The sequence below is a fragment of the Nicotiana attenuata genome, chromosome 5, assembly GCF_001879085.1.
Source record: "Nicotiana attenuata strain UT chromosome 5, NIATTr2, whole genome shotgun sequence".
NCBI lineage: Eukaryota > Viridiplantae > Streptophyta > Magnoliopsida > Solanales > Solanaceae > Nicotiana > Nicotiana attenuata.
This window is the reverse complement of record NC_031993.1, coordinates 18,671,393-18,694,072: the sequence shown is the minus strand read 5'-3', so window position 1 is coordinate 18,694,072 and position 22,680 is coordinate 18,671,393. Positions and strand designations below refer to the sequence as shown.

General features: G+C 35.1%; 2 protein-coding genes across 3 annotated transcripts; both read right to left on the bottom strand.

The window, feature by feature from the left end:
- LOC109225437 (protein IQ-DOMAIN 1-like) lies at positions 698 to 4,834 on the bottom strand. Of its 2 annotated transcripts, none has more exons than XM_019390104.1 (6): positions 4,720 to 4,834; positions 4,350 to 4,436; positions 4,004 to 4,258; positions 3,221 to 3,439; positions 2,722 to 2,844; positions 698 to 1,814 (listed from the first exon to the last, which is right to left on the bottom strand). In XM_019390104.1, the coding sequence occupies exons 2-6, from the start codon at positions 4,419 to 4,421 to the stop codon at positions 1,203 to 1,205; spliced, it is 1,281 nt and encodes a 426-aa protein (XP_019245649.1). In that variant the 5' UTR covers positions 4,422 to 4,436; positions 4,720 to 4,834; the 3' UTR covers positions 698 to 1,202. The 2 variants fall into 2 exon arrangements, with proteins under 2 accessions (XP_019245649.1, XP_019245650.1); XM_019390105.1 differs by having other exon boundaries at positions 4,350 to 4,431.
- LOC109225436 (protein PHOSPHATE STARVATION RESPONSE 1-like) lies at positions 6,006 to 12,215 on the bottom strand. Its single transcript, XM_019390102.1, has 8 exons — positions 11,981 to 12,215; positions 9,966 to 10,724; positions 9,039 to 9,222; positions 8,857 to 8,933; positions 8,730 to 8,769; positions 8,373 to 8,430; positions 8,052 to 8,121; positions 6,006 to 6,662 (listed from the first exon to the last, which is right to left on the bottom strand). The coding sequence occupies exons 2-8, from the start codon at positions 10,599 to 10,601 to the stop codon at positions 6,303 to 6,305; spliced, it is 1,425 nt and encodes a 474-aa protein (XP_019245647.1). The 5' UTR covers positions 10,602 to 10,724; positions 11,981 to 12,215; the 3' UTR covers positions 6,006 to 6,302.

Genomic DNA, 22,680 nt, shown 5'->3' with positions numbered 1-22,680 from the left:
GTAACAATAACAAACCGAGTGAAATCTCACTAGTGGGGTCTAGGGAAGATAATGTGTTGTACGTAGATCTTACCGGGTTTTATCTGTTCTATTTATCCTCAAGGTATCTAATTATATATAAAAATTAATATATAGACACATGTATATGAACTTAAAATTATCAACCCAATTTTAACAAGTTCTGTGAAACTGAAAGCAAGTGACTACATGAATATCGCAATGGTAGTTACAAATTTTTACAAGTTTCAAACTTTAACAACTTAATCAAGTGTCTGCCTATTAGAGGTGATTCTTGTACGATAAATTCATCTAGACAATAAAATTGAGTTTTGGGCAAGAAACTGTCTTTATTCAATTTGATTCATATATTCCAGGAAAACTTTTCTTTTTTCTGGAAAACAGAACAACTTGGTTACCAAGTAAATGGCTAAAACAGCCCCATGACTTGCATTGTGCTGTGTGCAATTTGTGATGAGAGCAAACTTCATATTTTGAATGGTTACTGAGTCAGAGTAAGCATACAGTACACAAAGCATCCCGCGATCACGTAGTGTCCGGGGAAGGACCGCATCCAAGAGGTGTGATGTAAACAGCCTATCCTAGTGATGCAAACATTAGTGACTGCTTCCACTGCTCGAACCCATGACTATAGTAAATTAAACATACAGCTGACAAGAGAAATCAACACGAGTGACAAACCAAAAGGGTTCATAAATCAAGATCAAGGTTCAATTACAGAAAGACAATAACAATTACAAAAGAAACCTTATATACAAACAACAGCAATGGCTAAAACAGTAATCCATTCTAAACTTTTGATAATGCACACTAGAGAAACAGGAATAAATAGAATAATATAAAAAGATAAGAGCATCACTTTGGAGCAAATGAGCATTAATCATTGGATGCAACAATGCATAATGTTAGAAGCAATACAAATGGCATTTACTTTTTTCCTATGTTACTCGGGCTCCTCCAAAATATTACCAGGTGTGTGTAGGATTCTCCAAAAGCAATGTATTTTTGGAGAATCCGACACGGGTGCGACAGTATTTTGGAGAGTCTGCGCAACATAGCTTTTTTCTCTAGTTGACACTCACACTTGTTCAATTCCACTGAGAAAGTTTTTGAAGAAGAAAAGCCAAAGTATTTGGCCTTCTTTTCTTGACCACTTGCTATCCAAAATACTTCCTTTCACATCTCTAACTTTGTGGATCAGAATGCCTCCTTGGACTACGAGGAGATGTCGAAAAAGACAATCTTTTCTTTGCTGAATTACCTGTTCCCTTCTCTGGTGTTCCATTCTTCTTGAAACCCAATGGACTTGGTAAATGCGACTTGGTCGTCTTTGCTGATTCTTTTGCTGCCATGTAACTAGGAACAGGTGGTGATCGCGCAAGGCTTTCATGATCTCTAGTTGACGAGATGCTATGCCTCCTTCCACGATCCGACTGAGCAATGGAAATGCTTCTTGAATCACCATCCACATTACTACTTCTCCTTGGATTTGCTAGCCTTATTCTCACTGGCTTTGGCCGAGGTGTTGATGGTGATTGGCTTTGTTTATGAGCGGTTGGAGAAGGCACATTGTCAAGGTGGAAATCACGACGAGAGTGATCAAATTCAACAGAAGTGGCATGGTTGGTTGGGATCTTCGCAGTTTTATGAACAGTGTTAAATTCTTTGTCAAATGCACTTTTATCTTCCCATAAGCGTGAAGCCATCCGTCGCTCCAAACAACTCCAGCCCCATTGGGTATTATTCGGGTCTGTGATTGTCAGATTTGTAGCTTTTGAAGGATGCCTCTGTGTTTTCTGGTGTAAAAGTCTTGGATAATTAAACATCATGTAACAAGATATAAGTTTTTCCATAAAGTAACTTCATTAATCCACGGAATGAAAATTCAGTTGCCTATTACTCTCATGTGGCGGTGTTTGACTAGGTACAGAATTTGAAACTTGTGTTCTAAAACAAGCAGTAGAATTTTGTGTGGCCGTAAATAATCTTATTAAGGGTAAAGTGAAAATTTTAAATTTAAATAATTTCTAAATAAGGAAGTATGACATTCTTTTGGGGACAAGCTAAAAAGGAAACTATGACACATAAATTGAGATAGACGGAGTAGATGTTTATCATATGGGCAAATGAAATGCAAGAAACACCCCCACCTCCCTCCACCATAGAACATCAAAAAAACATAGAGGAAAAAAGGAAGGGAAACCATAATTGTCCCTGAAGCGGAACCCACATATAAATTAGTGTATACATATGCACTTACATAGATACAGAAGGCGCAATCGGAGCACTAAGATCATGGGTGAAGGCACACTATCATTACACGACGGTTAAAGTGCGGAGCTATACTCTAAAGACAGATTCACTAGATTCACTGTCATTGCCTAGAATCCCTTGAAAGTAAACAATGAATTTTGTTTTACTACCATTGGAGAAGATATTTAATAGCCATAGTACACTTAAACGTTGGGGAAGGTAAATGTCCTAAAGTTTTGTTACAAATAAGCCCTACTAAAGGGATCTATATCAAAGCCACCAAAAGTCCAAAAATGAGTCTTTGTGCTTGTTAAGTGTCCTACATTGGTTGAGGAATAGGTTGTTGTCTCTTTATATGGTCTTGAGCAATCGTTATACTTAAGAAAATAGATGGTAATACTTTGTTCATGTAAGATGAACCCCTCGTTAAACACGATGTGAAAGCGCTACCTGATGTGTGTATGCATAAGCCAAAGCCCTTTCCCTTCTCAAAGCAGCCTCCTGCTTGCTTTGGAGGTTTGCTTCAACTTGTTCCCTTGACTGTGTGCTGTCATTCCAATTATCTCCAAATTTCTGCAAAATGTAAAACTGAGCCAAAGCCAAAAAGAGGAGGAAACTATGATAGTAGGTACTTACTATCCAAATGGAAGCAAATAATCAGAAATAAGTGGAATGACCAAAGCAGCTTTCAAAGTTTGAGGCAGACAATGTTTAAACAAGTTGTCATAGTAATAACAGATCATATTCAAGAAACCATGGATAATATGGATATCCATATTATCCGCCGGCTAAATCATTTTCTATCCGTATTAAATATGGGTCAGGTCGGGTAATTTATCCGTTTTGCATTACCCATTTTTTACCTGCCCATATCTGATCCGCCTGTTTGCACTCCTAGTCTAAACATAGAAATGCAATCTATTCAATTAGTGTTCAAAGGTGTACTCACGGATGCTATCAACCTCTCCTGCTCCTTCTCGTTCTTCTGTTGGAAGAGAGCCATGTTGTCCTCTAACATTCTGATTCTTCTGGTATGAATCTCAGATTGAACACGAGCTACGGTATGCATGTACCTTAAAGCGGAAGTGGCTTGCCGTTTTACAGATTGCCCTTCAATCATTTTCTTCAACCTCACTAGTCCTCTCAAAGCCCTGAATCCCCTCCTAGCCTGTACAAAACGAGGAACGTATAACATAGTCATCTCATGTAAGCTATTTTAAATGTTCACACTATTCCGACATTGTGACTAATTTTAATAATTTCAACAAACTTGTAGAGTTGTTGTAGGATTTCCATTTAGAGAAGAGTGAAGACTCTATTGTGAGCAGCTATAGCAATTTCAAACTCTAAAGTTAATCAACGTGTAAGCAAATCTTTCAACTCTCCTGGTATTCTATAAAGAAGAAAACAAAAATCATATAATTGAAAAGAGAAGAGTGTTCAGGTCGGTAACACAATCATGTAGGTTTAGCTTGTCAACTGATACATCTGAATAATCTGTAAGTGGAACCAAAAAAGCGTCCAAATATGTAGGCAGAATAGATCGATACCTCCCTGAACTTGACGACTTTTATTCAGTACACACTTAAACTTTATATTGGCCTAATTACCCCCTGAAGTTGGCAATTTGATAGCCTCGACTTCCCCTGGATGTTAGATGTGGCAAAGAGCGTGAATACACTCTCTATTCTGCCTTATTAGCTTAAATTACATTACTTGATAGGTATCTTACCAGATATCCACGAAAAGCTGTTTGTATCTTGATAGCTGCAAACTCTTCCTTTGATTCACCTAATTCACGGACTGTAACAGCAGTAGCAAGCGCACCAGCGTAGGAATGCTCGTTTTGCTCATTCTCGGCTTCCACGAATCTCATCTGCTCTGTAGGAGGAGCGGCTGCAGGATCCGCTGTTGTGGTATGTGCACCGGAAGAATCCAAGTCCGCGCTCTTCTGCTTCCAAAACCATTTTCTAGATTTTTGGTTTTGCTGATGGAAAAGAAATTTTCACGGTATGTAAAGCAATCCAAAAATAACATACCAAAAGCAGAAATAAATAGGAATTCAAAACATTCACTACCTTCTCTTTCTTCTTCTTCTTAGTAGAAAGAACCTTTTTCACCGCGGAAAAGCAGCTTCCCTTTTTCCCCATTCTTTTTTATCTTCACTAGTAACAATTCAAGAAGAAACATGAGACGACCAGAAATTTGAGACAGAAAATATCCTAAGAAATGGTTTTCTAAATAAAACCGAACCACATTGATCAATAATATAGAGAATAACAAAAAATATGATCATTCATCGAAAAATGTCTACTTCAGATTAACCATTCATTACAAGGCATCAGAAAAGCAATAAGCCAAAAGCATTAAGGAAACACAAAACCAAAGAGGAAAGAAAAAATTCATTGATTTATTCTAAATATACTCCACTTAAATCCTAACAAATACCTCTGCAACTTTTCTCTTAACAAAATAATGTGCCTACAAAAGGACTGAACAATAAAGCTGTGAGTACACTTGTATCTGTTAGAATATGATTGTGATGAAAACTTCAAACATTTGGAAGTAGTGATAGACAAAACGAAAAAGAAATGGACTTGTTGAAGACAAGAATAACAGACATGGGGGTATTTTGGTATTTTTAGTCTGCCGGCTTTGGAGTTAGTCATACTGCAGATAACTTTCTTTCCTTCCCTTGTGTATACGTGCTACCCACTTTCTGAAATTGTACCTCTTTGATACAAGAATTGTTGTGTCCGTAGAAGTGGCGTGTTATTAGAATAGATTGGGCACAACTTAAGGAGCTTGAATCTCAGTTTTGGGATGATTTGGTGAAGTTTTGAGGTGGTTTGAATTGAAAAGTCGAAGTAAAAGCTGAACATGATAAAAAATGATATGTGTATCACATTGTGTATCATTTATGTATCACATACGTATCATATTTGTATCAATTGTGTATCGCATGTATATCCATGTATACCTGTGTGTGTGATACATGCGTGATACATGTTTGATACATGTGTCGCAGAAGACTTTTTTGAACTCGATTTAATTACGAATTTTGATACAAAACCAGTCCAAATCACCTCCAATCTTCCTCAAATTTTGTGTATTGACTTATCTCTATATTTTCAATGAATTTCAACTATACCCATTAAAAAAGTTCCTTTTTTGTTTAGATTTTTGGAATATTGTAAAGATTTTTGTATTTCATCACCTTATTTGCTACCCCGTCCATGAAATTTCCTTTCCGTCTTATATCTAATGTTGCTAATCACGCTTAAAAATATGGAAGGTGATTTTTGCATGTGATTCTTTGAGAGAAAGAACCCTATTATTTGGTTTTCAATTTTTGTTGGCTAGTTTTGGTAAGTCTATGACTAATGGCTAGAGGTTGGTAAGTTGAGATTTATTTGGGACATTTGTGTAGGTTTCCCTACAATAAACTCTTATGGTCCGGCCCTTCCCCGGACCCCGTCATAGCGGGAGCTTAGTGCACCAGACTCCCATTTTTTTTTTTTTTAGAAAAGTTCCTTTCTATAAATCTGTTTTCCAAAAATTAATGCCTTTTAATAAGTGAATATTAAAATGATAATTCCAATAAATTGTTTTAATTAGATAACAACTACTAATTAGCTAATCAAAGTGCAAACAAGTGACAGACGAGAAGAATGGAACCATAGGCTCCTATTGCTTCCTCAGTCACAGCTTCACTTAGCTTATTGCCAGACAAGAATGCAAATCGACTCCTTATGTAGAATGTTGATAAACACATTCAATGAAACAGCCAGTATAATTGACAAGCTACTTTCTTGTTCTAGGCTGGAAGATCCTCTGTCTATCAGCATACTCGTAGACCTACGAGATGATGGTTCGAGCAATGCTGGGATCAGCTAAGAACATAGTTGGTTCTTTGGTTGAAAGATTTAGGTATTTTTAAACCAGAAGCTTTTATCAAATGAACAGCATTTGCAAAGACAATTCACATTTCAGCTATCCTTGCTACACATTACAAATGAGTTTGTTAAGATTCATGAAGCTGATGTTTCCTCAGTTTTTGCTCGTTTCGATGGAGTTGAACACAAGTCTCTAACATCTGAGCCATGATCTTCACAAGTTTTCCTTTCCAGTGAGTTCCCTTCCTTGTTTTTGCCACGTGCAAGCTCCCCTGCGGAACTTGAAGCATCGTTCAAACTAACAGGTTCCTGCTCTAGTGCTTCTGATTTATCGTTGGGAGGCGAATGCTTCGTCTCAGAGGATGGTGAAGGATGTTCATCTGTTTTTAGTGACGATGATACCTTTAGATCTTTCCCCATGTCTTTTGTCCTCTCAAACATCATTTCGAGGTATTTACCCTGTTCTTCAATCCGCAACTGCAACTTTCTTTGGATCTGCAGAAAGGGATATGTTCTAATTATACAGATACTTGATAGAATTGTTTTTTATAGCCATACTTGATAGGAAATATAAGTTAAGGAACAAGTATAACCAGAGGTGATTAAGGTCACTAATCAATCCAAAGGAGGACCTGTTTACACTAGATTAAGTTGCATAATCGAGAGTTCAGTAAGGCAGCATGGCCATAGGATTTGCAGCTCGGTGCACTAAGCTCCCGCTATGCGCGGGGTCCGGAGAAGGGCCATACCACAAGGGTCTATTGTACGCAGCCTTACCCTACATCACGGCCATAGGGTTGCATGGAATTTTATTCAAGAAATGATTATGGTTCAACACCTCTCTGTGCTCTCTAAAACCTTCTCATATTTGAAAATGAAGCTCGACTTTGCCTGAGCATTGGGTGGGCATAGTTACCCGGTATTTTGTGCTGATGGGAAGTAGCAAGTACCCGGTGGAATAGCCGAGGTACACATCAGCTAGCCCGAGCACCACCATTGTAAAAATTGAAAGGAAGCTAGAAAGGTTCATTTAATCTGTACCCTCTCCACACCAATCCACAAGGCTCCCTAAAACTCACAAAAGATAGTAAAGGAACCACCTCAAAATTGATAGAGAAGCATTCCTTTCAATTTTGCACTACTAGCCACTGCGATGGTACTACCTAAGATTTGACGTTCCGTGAAAATTACAGATGTCAACTTAGGGTATGACTTCAAGTAGTTTCACCCAGCAAAGCTTCTAACAAATAACTACCAGCCGCAGATGTAATATGGATATTCAGTCAGCTGCTATTATCAGTATGTCATGGATAATTGATCAACTAAAACAAAAACGGTAAGGAATGGAGTTAATGACCATGCCATCTTTAAGTTGAAGTTGGAACTCGCCAAGTCTGAGTATAATATTTATAATAAATAACGAGCTTCCACTAGTATCTGACATTATATAGATTATGTCGTACTTCTAAAAGTAGGATACTACCTGAGGGGATTGTTTAATGTGGTATGTTCTCCCTCATTCCTGAAAGGATTTACACTAGAACATTATCATAATTTACAGGTTCGAATACGTCGAGCTATTGCTAAAATAGTCATAAACTTGAATTTGCATCTATACACCTGCACGTGCGAGTTCTTCTGAAAGAAAATTTAGCTGAGACAACTGTGAGAAAGTTGTAAGGGAGCCAAAACTGTAATAAAGAGAAGCTCTTAAGTCTCAGCAAAATTAATATATTCGTAGATTCTCTCTCCCCTCGCATGGGTAATGTAATTATATTCTCGATTATCCAGAAACTTTGACTTATGATTTGATGATGAAATCAGGTGCAAGAAAAACAAGAATAGACAGACGAGTAACGCTGGAGCCTTTGATCATTTACATACCTCAAGTTGTTCATGAAGCTGCTTTTGGACTTCCATCTGCATTCTAAGTGCTTCTGTTATCCCCATAGTCCTATAACCAGAATCCCAATAGAGTTTTAACAATTGGCGACCAGAATTAAATTAGAATTTAACTGCTATCAGAATAACTCCCTGTGCAACACTTTTTGGTCCTTTTATTGGAAGCTTCCTATTGGAAAGACGTGGACAACCTTTTGCTTATGTGACATCATGTTTTACGTTATGCACCACAACGAACAGATATCCGAGAAGTTTGATTGCTGCATAACTATAGATACGCATAGTGCGAGAGCAAAGACTTACATTTTCAGGTCCAAAGATGGCATCTCTGTCACACTAGCGGGCTTCTTTTCCGGTATTCCTGCAATGAGCAGATTACAATCCATTCTCAATTTTTTCATCTCTCGGAAACTATGACAATATCCACTTGAGCATCAGCAAAGTTAACTTATTTTCTCCAAAAAAAATTCACAATCAAGCATCGTTTTGACACATTCAGGAGAAACTAGAGAGGCAGGAAACACAAGCATTGGCCACACTTGCCAATAGCTGAAATATGAAATGCATTTCAATTCCCAAACAAGTACATGAATGTTACATGACACAACTAGCACGTTGATGGATGTAAAAGTTCATCAAGAAACAGAGAGTAATTTCTACCTTCCGATGGTTCTGGTTTGTATCTGGCAGTTCTATATTTCTGAAATTCAAAACGAAATACATATCATAAATAAATGATCACCCCTCATTGCAGTACAAAAAAGGTTAATGAAGAGGATTATGATACCTGCAAGTGGCTTTTGACATGATAAATGGTTAGGCCTTCAACATTCATGAGCTTCAAGACACCCTTTGGTGTAGCTTCTGCAAAATCAAGCCATAGAGATAATAATGTTAACCTGAACTCTTACTCCTCTTAACCACTAACAAAAAGAAGAAAGAAAACTTAGAAACAAAGAGGTCACGCACGTTCGCTACCGCCAAGCTTACTGACAGCTTCTACAAAGACTTCGTGAAGCTCAGGTGTCCAACGCATACGAGATTTCGTCAGCGCTGTGGAAGATGACGGGCTACCGACTGGGCAACTTTGCCCGGAAGGTGCAATTGGAGGAGGTTGGGGCTGAAAAGCAAGGACTTCAGATGCTCCCAGCAGCTACAAAAATTAGAAATCAAAGTCAAATAAAAGCAGAAAGGAAACAAGGACATACACAATATCATGCTAATATAATTGGAGTTAATTGGAAATAAAGGACTAAACCTATGAATGGTTTCAAAACTAGACCCACTAATAGATGGCCAAAGGGAACACTACCGAGACAGCTCAAAGAAGTGAAATACACATCTTTTTCACTCTGAAAGTGCCAAGTGTATATACACTCAATCTAACTTAAACTTAAATCTGTTTGTGTAACAACAATTTTAAAATTCATTTCATGTACGTGGAGCACAAAGAGAGAAATAGGCAGAATGACAGCCCAAAGTACAAGAATATGCATCTGAAAGAATAAGCTTGGGAACCTAACACCTTTTGCTTTTGGCAATGTTACCTTGCTAAAATCGGGTTTCAACAAGCAGCTCCTACACAGCTCGACATAACAGAGGAACAAAGTAATGAAATGGAACAGAAGCACAAAGAAAGGGGAGTAAGAACGGGTTATGACAAAAAATATTAAGATGGAGCAAGAAGTGAACTAAATCTACATTCACTGCTGTCAGTTCAAGTCTAAGCTAAATTAGCATTTCTCAAGAATAAGTCCAACTTCTGACAGTTAATGTTATCAAGAAAAGATGCCATAATTTTTCCCCTTGGGAACATAAATTTGAAGACCATAACCTCTAGTCAGTATAGAAGCCCGTCAGATGCCGAACATTAGCACTAAAGTTTAAAGAACAAACCTTAGGTTCTGGATCTAGAAGATTGACATCAACTAGGTGTTCAATCCAGCTTGAACCCAAAGCATCATCATCGTTAATTAGCTGATCAGCCCATTCCTGCCAATCAGATCTCTTAGTCTGGTCATCAGATGCCATGACAACGGGAAGGTTTTCGACTTGACCATTCTGAACAGGAACATCCGTAGGAAAATCAGTTAAGTCATGATATGCATCTTTGCTCCAGGAATTATTGTTGTTTCTCATGGGGTAATTATCCAATGATGCTGAACATAGACTTGAGAGTGAAGATTGGCAGGTTGTCGCAGAAACTTCACTTGAAATAAATGGATAGCTACGTGGCCTACTTTCTTGAGAAGAGGTTGGAGAAAAGTGAAAATCTTTGTGGGGTCCAGAAGTGGAAGATAATTGATGCCCTACTGTTACACTGTTAGATGCTAATGGGATTGCCCGTGAGGAAATGAGGTTTATAGATTGCTCCTTTTCTGTGAGCACATGCAGAGAATCTGGCAATTTCAGATACTTCTCTTCCAATGACGGCAAAATGGATAAAGATGTCGACATAGCTCCACGGATACCCATGTTATTGTGCTGTGCTTCACTAGATCTTTGAATACATAATGCACGACGCATGTTCATTTTTTTCCATAAATTGAATTAAAAACTTTAAGATTAACAAAACGGTTTCAACTCACTACTTTGTTTCGCTCAGTCAAAAGACGAATTCTAAAATGACGGTTCTCAACCTTGTACACCGTATATCTGTGGCCAGAAAAGACAAAGCTTACATCAGTGAAATTGGAGTATGACTGAAACTGATGAAAAATGATAAAAGTCACGTGTTTATTAATTAAAGAATTTCACACGCTTTACTCCATTGGACCCAATCTATTTAACATAAACTAACTTCTACAGACAAACTTTGATATCATGAATACTTATTTTCTTTAAAATTTAAGATCTTCAGAACTCAAGGGCGTGTTTATTTTAGACATAATGATGAACTCCTGTTAAGCAAAGTAACTAGTGTGACAACAAGAACTACAATTCTCAACTCCAAACTAGTCGTGATCAGTTATATGAATCCTCAATATCAATTCCACTCTAGTTGGACCCCTTTTTTCTTGTTACTACTCTACATTGTTTACTGATATACAAATCCTAAACAAGCAAGTTAACTAGTAACCTAGCCTTAAAAAAAAAAAAAAAAAAGATAAAAAACTATAATTGTAACTAAACGATCACTAATACCACCTTTCAATAATCAATCAATACCATCCACCTCCTCAACAAAACCAGAAAAGGAAAAAAAAAATAATGCCCTTTTCACTTCAAAGAATATTGCAAAATGAAGTTGCTCCACCCCACCCTCTACAACCCCCTCCCCCCCTCCCCCAAACCCAAATTACCAATCATAAGTTCTATCGCCTAAAGATCTCAACTTGGTTACTAAAAACCAAAAGAAATAAACAGAAAAAAAGGAGACAAACTTGAGCGAGCTCCCCAAGAAACATATGATTAAACAAAATCCAAACTTCAAAAGGCCACCAAAAAAAGTCGCAAACTTTTTTCTGAAAATCATCAACAACCCAGTTCGATTAAAGCAAATTCAAATCATACCAGCGCAACAGGAAGAAAAAAAAAATAGACTATAAGCAAAAGAACACATTTTTCAATATTGGTCACATACATAGAGACAAAAGGAAACAGAAAACAAGAATCACTGAAACTAAAGCTAAAATTCCACATGGAGTTCAAGCAAAGATAAGAATTGAACCTTAAAATCCAAACTTCAAAAGCCTAGAACAAAAAGTTGCAAACTTTTCTGAAAAATTATCAACAACCCAGTTCAATTAAAGCAAATTCAAATCACACAAGTACAATAGAAATATAAAAAAAATGGACTAACACAATTTTCAAGATTGATCATATAAATAGACACAAAAAACAGAACACAAGAATCACTTAAAGTAAAGCTAAAATTCCACATGGGGTTGAGGTAAAAGAAAGATTTGTACCTTAAAATCCAAAGAATCCGTTTTGGGCAATGGAGAAATGGCGGACTTATTAACAGAAGGAAAAAAAGGGAAAGAACAAGACTTTGGGAAATATGTGGGTATATGTTTTTTAATAGAAAGATTCTAATTTCTTTCTCTGATGACTTACCAAAAAGTATTTAATTGAATGATTGATTTTGAGATGATGATGATGATGATATGTGGATGATGTCATCCCTTTTGTTTCGTCTCCCTGCCTCCCTACACCAATATAGGGGCGTCAACATACACTTGCGTGTGGCAATGGGGTCAATATTACACTTGCGTGCGGCAAAAGGGGTTTAATCTAATTCTAAAAGTTGTTTTTATACAATTAAACATTTATTTTTAACGTGAAACAACATCCTAGTAGTTTCTTTGCAAGAAATTTTAATAAAGCACTATAGTTTAGAGTCTAACTACCATATTCAAAAATGTAATGCTTTTGTTAAGAGTGGAACTCAAGATAGGCTACGAGAGCTTGTCGCTCTGTTGTTTCAGTTGAAGACAATTGATCTCTTGTTTCAGTATTGTTTACCCGTAAAACAGTATATTTAAATTTATATCGTGATTTATAGACAAGACAATCGACTTGATTCAAAAATGATTAAAAAAAAAATAGAGACAAAATAAGATTAACGACTGAAATTAAAGGAGATGACAAGCCTGCCTCTGAACTCATTCTTTTCGAGAGCAAAAGTAAAAATAATAATAAAGTTATTTAGATGTAAAATAGTAGATTATAGCTTTTGTGTGGAGAATATTTTGTGTGCAACAATGTTCTTGCTATTTACGGCCCCTACTTAAGGGGATTCCAGTACTATTTTGTCCAATAATCTTCAATGGGGTGCTTGATATATGCCATGTGGACAAAATATAATGAATGGTTTGGATTTGTTCTATTATTCATGGCCCCTTAATTTTCTCTATTAATGCAATATATATACTCTAACAAATTGAAGGAATTGTATAATATCATCACTGCTTTATATAAAAGACGAAAGGCAAACTTAAATTAGCTTTATATGACATGAGTGCTAATTTTATTTTTTATTTCTTTTATAATGCATTACCAAGTATTTCTTAATTGTAGTTTAGTTGTATAAAAAATGGATGCTTTTTAACATAACATGCGATTTTTGACGTACTAATTGATATAGTTTTATTCTATAACTTTAGTGCTATTTGAATTTATTATGTAAGTAATGAAATTCATTATTTGATTAAATCTTCAGCCGAAAGAAAAACTTTTAGTTGATTTTGACGTTGGTAACAGAAAACTGAATTATAGAAAATCGCCAAACAAAAAATAATTACGGAAAAATGGAACAGAATACAAGTTTATTACAATTATAAACAACTTTATACTACAATGACGCACACTCAATATTTTTTAATCAGAAAAAATAACTTCAATAGTTTGAAATTAAAAATAATAGTGTTGCCTAAAAACTTATTTTGAATAATAGGACAATCCAAACCATTGATTATTTTTTGTCCACGTGGCACATATCAAACACCCCATTGAAGATTAATGGACAAAATAGCACTGGAGGGAATCCGATCCCCTACTTAAGGGGACAAGATTCTAAAATCAAGCTCCTCTTGAATGAGAATAAAAACGCCATTGATGGTGCATAACGGCTGGCTTTGAATGTATATATTCTCTGCAACAGCTGCTCATTAAATGCTACCCGATATCAAACCTTCGATTTTTATTATTGGCTATGCTTCCTTCAGGATCTATCCAGTGTCAGTTACACACTATGCACCCGGTACCAGTTATTTGCTAACTCATCTTTTGTCTGTCTTCGATTCCACGTGTCACCTCGTCATTGTTATCAACCAATTACACCCCATACAAGTACTACAGGTGGGTTTGCTATAAAATTTAAATATAGCTACACGTTGTAATTTTCTGAAAATATAGTTATAAATAATAATATATTGTTTATAATTGATGTATCGCATTATCCTTTCTCTTTTAACCAGATACATGAAAGAAAGTTTTGCCAAATTTTTAAAAATTATAAATTAAAAAAACAATCGAAATTGCATCTCAAAGGATAAGAAAATATTTTTCTTTCATTGTGCCTTATTTATCACTTTATTGATCATGAATTCATGCTATGAATTAGACTCATGTTTATTTCAATATTTGAAATAAGTTATATATAAAAAATGACACGTGGGACAAATTTATTGATTTTCATATAAGTATATTTATTAAGTGACGAGACGCAAGGCGGAGCATGTTGGAAGTTTGGAGACAGACGCTGGAGTCTTAAGGGTTTCAACTTGAGTAGGTCAAAAATAGAGTACTTAGAGTGCAAGTTCAGGGATGGAATGTATGAAGCAGAAGTGGAAGTAAAGATTGATACTCAAGTCATCCCCAAAAGAAATAGTTTCAATTATATTGGGTCTATTATCCAAGGCAACGGAGAAATTGACAAGGATATTACTCATTATATTGGGCGAGGTGGATGAAATAGAGGCCCGCTTCGGGGTTTTTGTGTGATAAGAGTATGACACCTGGACTTAAGGGCAAGTTCTACAGAGTGGTGGTTAGATCGACTATGTTGTATGGGGATGAGTATTAGCCCGTCAAAGAAGTCTCATGTCCAGAAGATGAAAGTAGCTGAAATGAGGATGTTGAAACGGCTGTGTGGACATACCGGGAAAGACAAGATTAGGAATGAAGTTATTACGGACAAGATGGAAGTGGCCTCTATGGAGGACAAGTTATGGGAATTGAGGCTGAGATGGTTCGGGCATGTAAAGAGGAGATACATAGATGCTCCGGTCAGGAGGTGTGAGAGGTTGACCATGGCGGGTTTGAGAAAGCGCAGGAGTAGGGCAAAGAAGTATTGGGGAGAGGTAAATTAGGCAGGACATGTTATTGCTTTAGCTTGCCGAGGATATGATCCACAATAGGAAGGTGTAGAGGTCGAAGATTAGGGTTGAAGGTTGACAGATAGCAGTGTGTTTCTCCTAGGCTTACCAGTAGTATTAACACTATTCTTGTACTTTTTTTTATTCATGGTTCTTTATTATTTACATGATGTGTGTCATTCGCGTCCGTTACCATAGTGCATTGTTGTAACTATTGTTTTTTTACTTGGTTCCTTGAGCCGGAGTTCACTCTATTTATCTTTATAAGGTAGAGGTAAGGCCTGCATACACACCATTCTTCTCAAATACTATTTTTGAGATTACCTGGATTTGTCATTATTGTTGTTAGTTATATATTATTTTTCAAGTGAGTTTTCTTCTCGGTTTATTAGGGACCATTTGTTGGGAATACGTTTTCGTTTGCTTGTGCAAGATGGAATTTGGTAATTAGTGGTATGGAATGGGAGTTGAGATTATAATATTGTTTTTTTGTGTGTCAATGGAGGGGCCCAGATTAAAGCAGGCCTTCTATATAATTTTGGGTCATTAAAGAGGTCCACTACAATTTTGTGGAAATTTTTTAGAGTTACCTTCTTCTTCTTCGTTATTTTGATCCTAAAGCTTGGATTATAAATGGATTAATTAACAATCATGAAGAGTAGGGCATGGGGTGGTGCAAGTCGGGAAGTTATATTTGGCAGCTCTGTCAACAATATTAACAGCTCCTAGTTGAAATACGTCGATTATATATTTATTATACACGGCAACATGTATACTATTATTAGTGTGTAAACATCGAATATGATTAAATTTTTACAATCAAACATGAGATAAGTTGATACCCCTCAAGGTACGAAACATAAATCAAATTATTCTCTACCCAAACATGCCACTGTATATAATATCATACAAATATTAGTTCAGAAGAAAATAATGGGGGAAAGGGAAAAGCAGCAAATGCATATTCTTTCATCGTTGCTTCTACTAATTTATTTATATGTTAGGTCAGAAAAACTACATACTCTTTTTTTGTCGTTTCTCCTTTATATGTTAGGTGATGTAGTCAAGAAAAAATGATTGTGGTGCTTTTGGGACACCTTAGAAAAAGCATTAGACTAGTGTTTTTCGAAATGGAACTCACATATTCTAGAGATGTCCTACCTTTCACTAATTAATACTACTAATGTAAGTAATAGGAGTATTAATATATTATGAGTGTAGGGACGTCACAAGTCACAACCAGCTTCTTCAAACAATCACAGCATTCAGGTAGATAAAGGTCGCTGAATGCATTGAAGTATTGACACTTCAGAAAGATAATCTTTTATTTATGAAAAAAAAAATTTGTGATATCTCTGGTTTTGGAATTTGGTGGAATTATATATGAAAAGATTTCCTAGCCCTCTTTTCCTGATTCCCAACTTAAGTATACTATATGACGATATGGTTAATGTTTAACATACAGACAATATAAAATAGAAATTAGCACGGCGCGATTCGCAAAAGGGATGGTCTTGGGAAATGTCTCCATTTTATGGTTTTAGCAAAATGTCCTTGTTGAATATCATAGTTCTTTACTCCCTCCGGTCCAAAATAAGTAATTTTTTGGATGTTTTCATACATATTAAGAAATTCACCTTCTAACACTAATTAGCAATGAAATTGACCATATTAACCTTTACTATCTCACATAAACACTCCTAACACATACTCCAACACTATTTACTCCAAGGGTAATGTAGGAAAAAATAATTAATTCATTCTTGAAATCTGGAAAAATCACTTATTTTGGACCACAAAAAAAAGGCCAAAAAATTACTTATTTTGGACCGGAGGGAGTAATTTTTAAAGCTTGAAATTTGTGTTTGATGGTGAAAAATAAAAGTTAATGATTGATTATTGTTAAAATCTTTTGAGTGTTAATAAATTGTGCTTAAACTTTTAATTCAGACACATATTTTGGTGATTTACTATAAAAATCTTAAAACTCCATTGTTGGACCTTAGAAAGTGTTGAGAAGACAAAGTGGGTTTTTTGATTTGGTGTTGTTCGACTAAATCGGTGACTGAGGATCGTTTATTTTGGTATTTGGAAGCTTTGTTACAAATTTGAGATTATTTGGAGCAGACTTGGGGTGGTTTGATCGAAATTGAAGTTGCACATTCGAAGAACACTTTACAAAAACAACCCAAAAAAGTATGTCAATCCCGTAGATTTCGATGAACAACTTAATAAATAGGTATACAAAATATAGCATCAACTCTATTGACCCGGTAGAAAAATTTCTCAAGAGCAGAAGTATGACAATCCGGTAGATTTCAATAAACAACTTAACAAATATGTAGAATAATAATAACATCAACTCTACCGGATTGGAAGAGAAATCTTAAAGAACAAAAGTATGACAATCCAGTAGATTTGATGAACAATTTTGTCGGGTAAAGAAACTCCTAAAAAGCATGTGCGTGTCCGAGGTCATTTTTTAAATGCTGCCAATTTTATGTACATTCCGCTAAAACCACCCCAAGAAAATCCCTTTTGTGTCAAACGGGCAGAGGCGGATGCAAGGTATTGATATCGGGTTTAACTGAACACAATGCTTTTGGCGCGGAGCATAAATTTATGTGTAAAAATTTAATAATATTATAATATATAGCAATATGAATCCATAACTTTAAAAATACAATGGGTTCAATGCTAAAAATTTTACAGCTTGAACCAATAAATCTTAAATCCTAGATCCACCTCTGCAAACGGTCGTATAAAAATCTTTACATTCTCAGTTACAAAATTTAGAACCTTTCTTCAAATAGTTTTCTAGTGATGGCCGTACATTGAAGCTATGAAAGGTTTTAAAGCCTGTCAAGGGGGAGATGGGGGTCATTCAGTTGTGAACTTTCCTTCTCTATCTATTGTTGTAAAACTTTATTGGAACTAAAATAAGAAGATTGCTACTACTATTTTCTTCTTCATTTTTATTTATTTAATTTTAAAATTTTCCTTCATGGTTAGAAGCAGAAGTCATATTATCCATCTTATTATTCTTCGGTAAAGGATCTAATATGTCACTCTACTATTAATAATTATTTAAAAATGTCCTTCGTTATATTACTTGGTCGTTTGAGTCCCTACCGTTATACTATCACACAAATATACCCCTAATTTTAACGGAGTGCCACGTGGCAGCTCAAGAACAAAAGGACCCACCTTCTGTTTCAATAGCCTGATCCAATTAAAAGCCACCCCTGATTTTTTGCACATTACCCGACCCATGTTCATCAAATTCAGTCCACAGTTCAAGCAAATTGGCCTAATACCACTATTTCATCTTCTTCATACCAACTTTTACCATTAAGCTCCATGTTTCACCACTTGATCGATTCAACAATCAGGAAAAAAAGTAATTCCATGCTCTAGAATATCTTTATTTTCCTTGTTTTTCAAAGAAAAGGAAATTTCTTCAATTTATTTCCCACTCCAACCAAAATGGAAAAATAATATCACATGGTTAGAATTAGGTTTTTCTAAGAAAAATGTGAGATTCCACATTTTTTCAATGAAGGTTTTCGAAAAATGCCATAAAAAGAAGAAAGAAAGATCAGAAAGCATAACTACTCTCGGTTCTTCACAATTTTCGGGTATAATTGTTAAAAAAAAAAATTGAAAACCCATTTGCATTGGAATTATAAATTTGTTGACGGATTCAAATCTGAAGGGGTAATATTTGTTGAGCTTAAAATTGAAGATCGCTATTAAATTTGAAGAGCAAAAACTAAAAACACCATTAAAGCTCTTTTGGGTATTGAATCATTAAATTTGAAATTTTTATCTGATTTACTTATTGGAGATTTGGTGTTGTTTGAGTCGTGAAGCTGCAAATCACTTAAAAAACTAATTTCAATATATTGTTGTTGCATGATAACTTTAGAAACCAAATCGTTAAAGATATGTATGGAGATGTTCTTTTGAATTTTTTTAAAAGAAAAAATCCAAAGTTGAGCAAATTGGGCCAGGTAATGCATGGGTAAAAAATTAGGGGTTAGTTCTAATTGGATCCTGCTATCAAAACAGAGGGTGGGTCCTTTTGTTCCTGAGCTGCCACGTGGCACTCAGTTAAAGTTAGGGGTATATTTGTGTGATAGTATAACGGTAGGGACTTAAACAACCAAATAGTGTAACGAAGGACATTTTTAAACAATTGTTAATAGTAGAGGGACATATCAGACCCTTTACCGTTTATTCTTTTAGGCTGGGGCTGGGGTAGAAATGTTCCAGAATTCAAGATAAATTGGGGGATAAGAAATTCAAGGTTCAGGTAATGCCAGTATAAAGGCCTTGCTCTTATTTTTTATGGAGAATTGAACTAAATAGCCACTCTCCCCGACCGATTAAACTAATAATAACCGAAATATTTATGTATAACCGTGTGTAATTTCTGTATAATATGTATACCGCCCATTTTTTTAAAGATTTCTTTTCTGATTAGGTTGGTTTAGATGCTTATTGAAATATAATATGGTTATGATCCTACATCCCCTATTTGGATAATACTTAAGGGATTTTTATATACCTATACACTATTGGAAACTTTATTACCCTCCCTACTCAAGTTTCAATTTAATTATCTCCTACATATAAATTTACCAATTATATACACTTTAGGAATTAAATGAGTATCCCTTTATATTCTGAATCAATTATTTCCCATCCTTATTCTCTCTCTCTCTCTCTCTCTCTCTCTCTCTCTCTCTCTCTCTCTCTCTCTCTCCCCCCATCCCTAATTCCAGTAATGTAGAGCAAAGGAAAAGAGAGCAGCAATTCCACCATTGACAGCCATTAAAAAGCTTTGAAGCTTTGAATTCGAATTTGTTTCAAATTATTTGTTTGAATTGGTTGTTGTTGCAAACAATTGGGAATTCTCTCTACGTCTCTCTCTATCTCTCATCCCTAATTCTAGTAATGTAAAGCAAAGGAAAAGAGAGCAGCAATTCCACCATTGACAGCCATTAAAAAGCTTTGAATTCGAATTTAGATTTTCAAAAACCATTATTTGTTTGAATTAGGTGTTGTTGCAAACAATTGGGAAAATTGTTTAGAGTTTATATCTCAATTTTGAGGGTGTTTTGGTGAAGATTAGACTTGATTTTGGCTGAATTTCAGATTGAAACTTGAAGAAGAAGAAGAAGACGACATGACATACATTATATATACTGCAGAAATTGTAGTAAAGTCGTAGTAAAATTATAAAAAAATTGTATTATGTTGTTTATATATTTTTTATTTATTTAAATATTGTATGAAAGTTGAACAATATTGTATAAAAATTATATTTAAGTTGTATGATATTGTAGTTGTATATAATGAGTAGAAATAATATATAAAAATTCTAGATAAGTTGTAGATAAGCTGTATAATATATAATTAGTTGTATGAAATTTGTTTTTACTATGTATAAATCAGATACAAAATATACAAAAGACATATTGTATAAAATTTGTATTAAAAAATTGTATCTACGTGGTATGATATTGTAGTTGTATATAACTGGATAGAAATAAAGTATGAAAGTTGTAGATAAGTTGTATAATATATAATTAGTTGTATGAAATTTATTTTTACCATGTATAAATCAGATACAAAAAATACAAAAGACATATTGTATAAAAATTGTATTTAAGTGCTATGATATTGTAGTTGTATATAACTAGATAGAAATAATGTATGAAAGTTGTAATTGTATATCAATTAGATGCTCTGTAATGGCTGAAAGTAATGCGTCGTAACTTGACTCCGAGTTTATCACAATTTTGTCGACATTGAAAATTAACATATCGACCACTACTATGCCGTCCTTATGAAAAGATAGCAAAGGAAATGCAAAAATTTAATTGTAAGAGAAGATGGTGTAATGTTAACTTGTAAATTTTTCTTGAGCATTCTCCAGTAGATTTTATTCCTTCGTAGAATTAAGGGCATGGTAGTTGCCGATTGGAACAACAATTCATAATATTCATCTTTGTTAATTAAAGGGCAAAGTTTAAGGGTAAAGCGGGTTATCTTAAAATAGCATTCGAATTTTCTGCAGTTGTGCCGCAGTCGCTTAATCGAGAATTATATGATGTGTCATATGAATTGTTGGGGACCCCTTCATGAATAGTGATGTATTGGGTATATTCAGGATTGTATTGTATGCTTGGGGGTATGGAGAATTATAGGTTGCATACAAAGAAAGATGAGGATAAGAAGAATTTGGCTACAAAAAAAGAGGTTATTAAAGGGGTTCTTCTTCAACAGGCTGTTGTTGCCACTGTTCTCTTCGCGGTTCGTAACCCCATCAGCCTTTTATTGCAAAGTTTCTATTTTTATGCAGTTTTACTGGTTACAAAAAATAGCACTTCGTTTACTCGAGATATGGGGAGAAAGAGAGAATCTGGATAGAAGAGGGGAGAGAGGAGAAAAAAAAAGGAAAAGGGTGTAATTAAATCCCTTGATTGAAGGCACAAATGGATTGGAAGCCTTTTAAGGTGGAATGTATATATTTTTTAGACAAAACTTGTTTAGGTCGGGTAATTAACTAAACATGGACATTTATAGTAATAAAGTTTCAAATAGTGTATAGGTATATAAAATCCCTAAACTTAATATATGGCCCAACAAGTTCATGGACTAGTTAATTGGGTCTCACAGGCCCATCTCTAAGTCTAGTTGTTTAAACCGATACTCCTATAGGATTATTTCATGAAGGGGGTTAGTACGTAAAAATAGCACGGGCTAGCCAGTTTTCGGAATGGTAATTAAAAAAGAGCTAGCATTTGTAAAGTCATTGAAAAATAGCCGTTATTTTGCTGCAACACGAAAAGTTCCAGCATAATATACTAGAGATTGGTGCACCTGTGTATGAACTTCCAACATATTATGCTGGGTCAGTATACTATACAGGAACTCCAGTATATTATACTGGAATTCCAGTATATTATGTTGGAATATTTTCCGGATTTTGAACAGTATTTTCGTTCATATTTATCTTTACATAAAAAGTAGCTAAATTTTGATTTCTTTTGAAATTGTGGCTATTTTTCAATTACCACTTGTAAATCTGGCAATTTTTGAATTTCACCCGACTGGTACGGTATGTCCTTTCTTGAGAACTTTAGACTAATTCAGATTTCCGCCGCATACAACAACAACAACAAACTCAGTGTAATCCCATATATCTGGGGAGGGTAGTGTGTAAGCAGACCATATCTCTACCTTGAGAAGATAGAAAGGCTGTTTTGGGTAGACCCTCAACTCAGGAAAATTAAATTCCCACCACATATGATCCATTTGTAGTGGAAGCGCTCCCCATCAGGAATTTCTTCGTATTAAGATCTGTTACATCATGAAAGGACTAAAATCTACCATATAGCGATGATTTTAAGTTCTATGAGATGACACTGAAAAAATAATTATATATATCATATCACTTATGAGGTAATTATAGATTAATTTTTATGATAAGTACTAATTAATGATCAATAAAATAATAGTAACTAACCTGCAATTACATATTAAATTACACAAGAAAAAAATACTTATACTATTACTTTATATAACTTAAATCCAAAATTTTCTACTGAAGTGGTATAATGAAAGAGTCGTGGAACTAGACCTTAAACTAGCTAGTCAAACCTAACATGCTGAGCCAAAAAATTAGTAGTTGCATCATATTTACTCCAAACAAGCCAAATAATTAGATAGGATTAGGCATGACAAAGTAAAAAGAAGAAAACTTCTATAGGATAAACAAC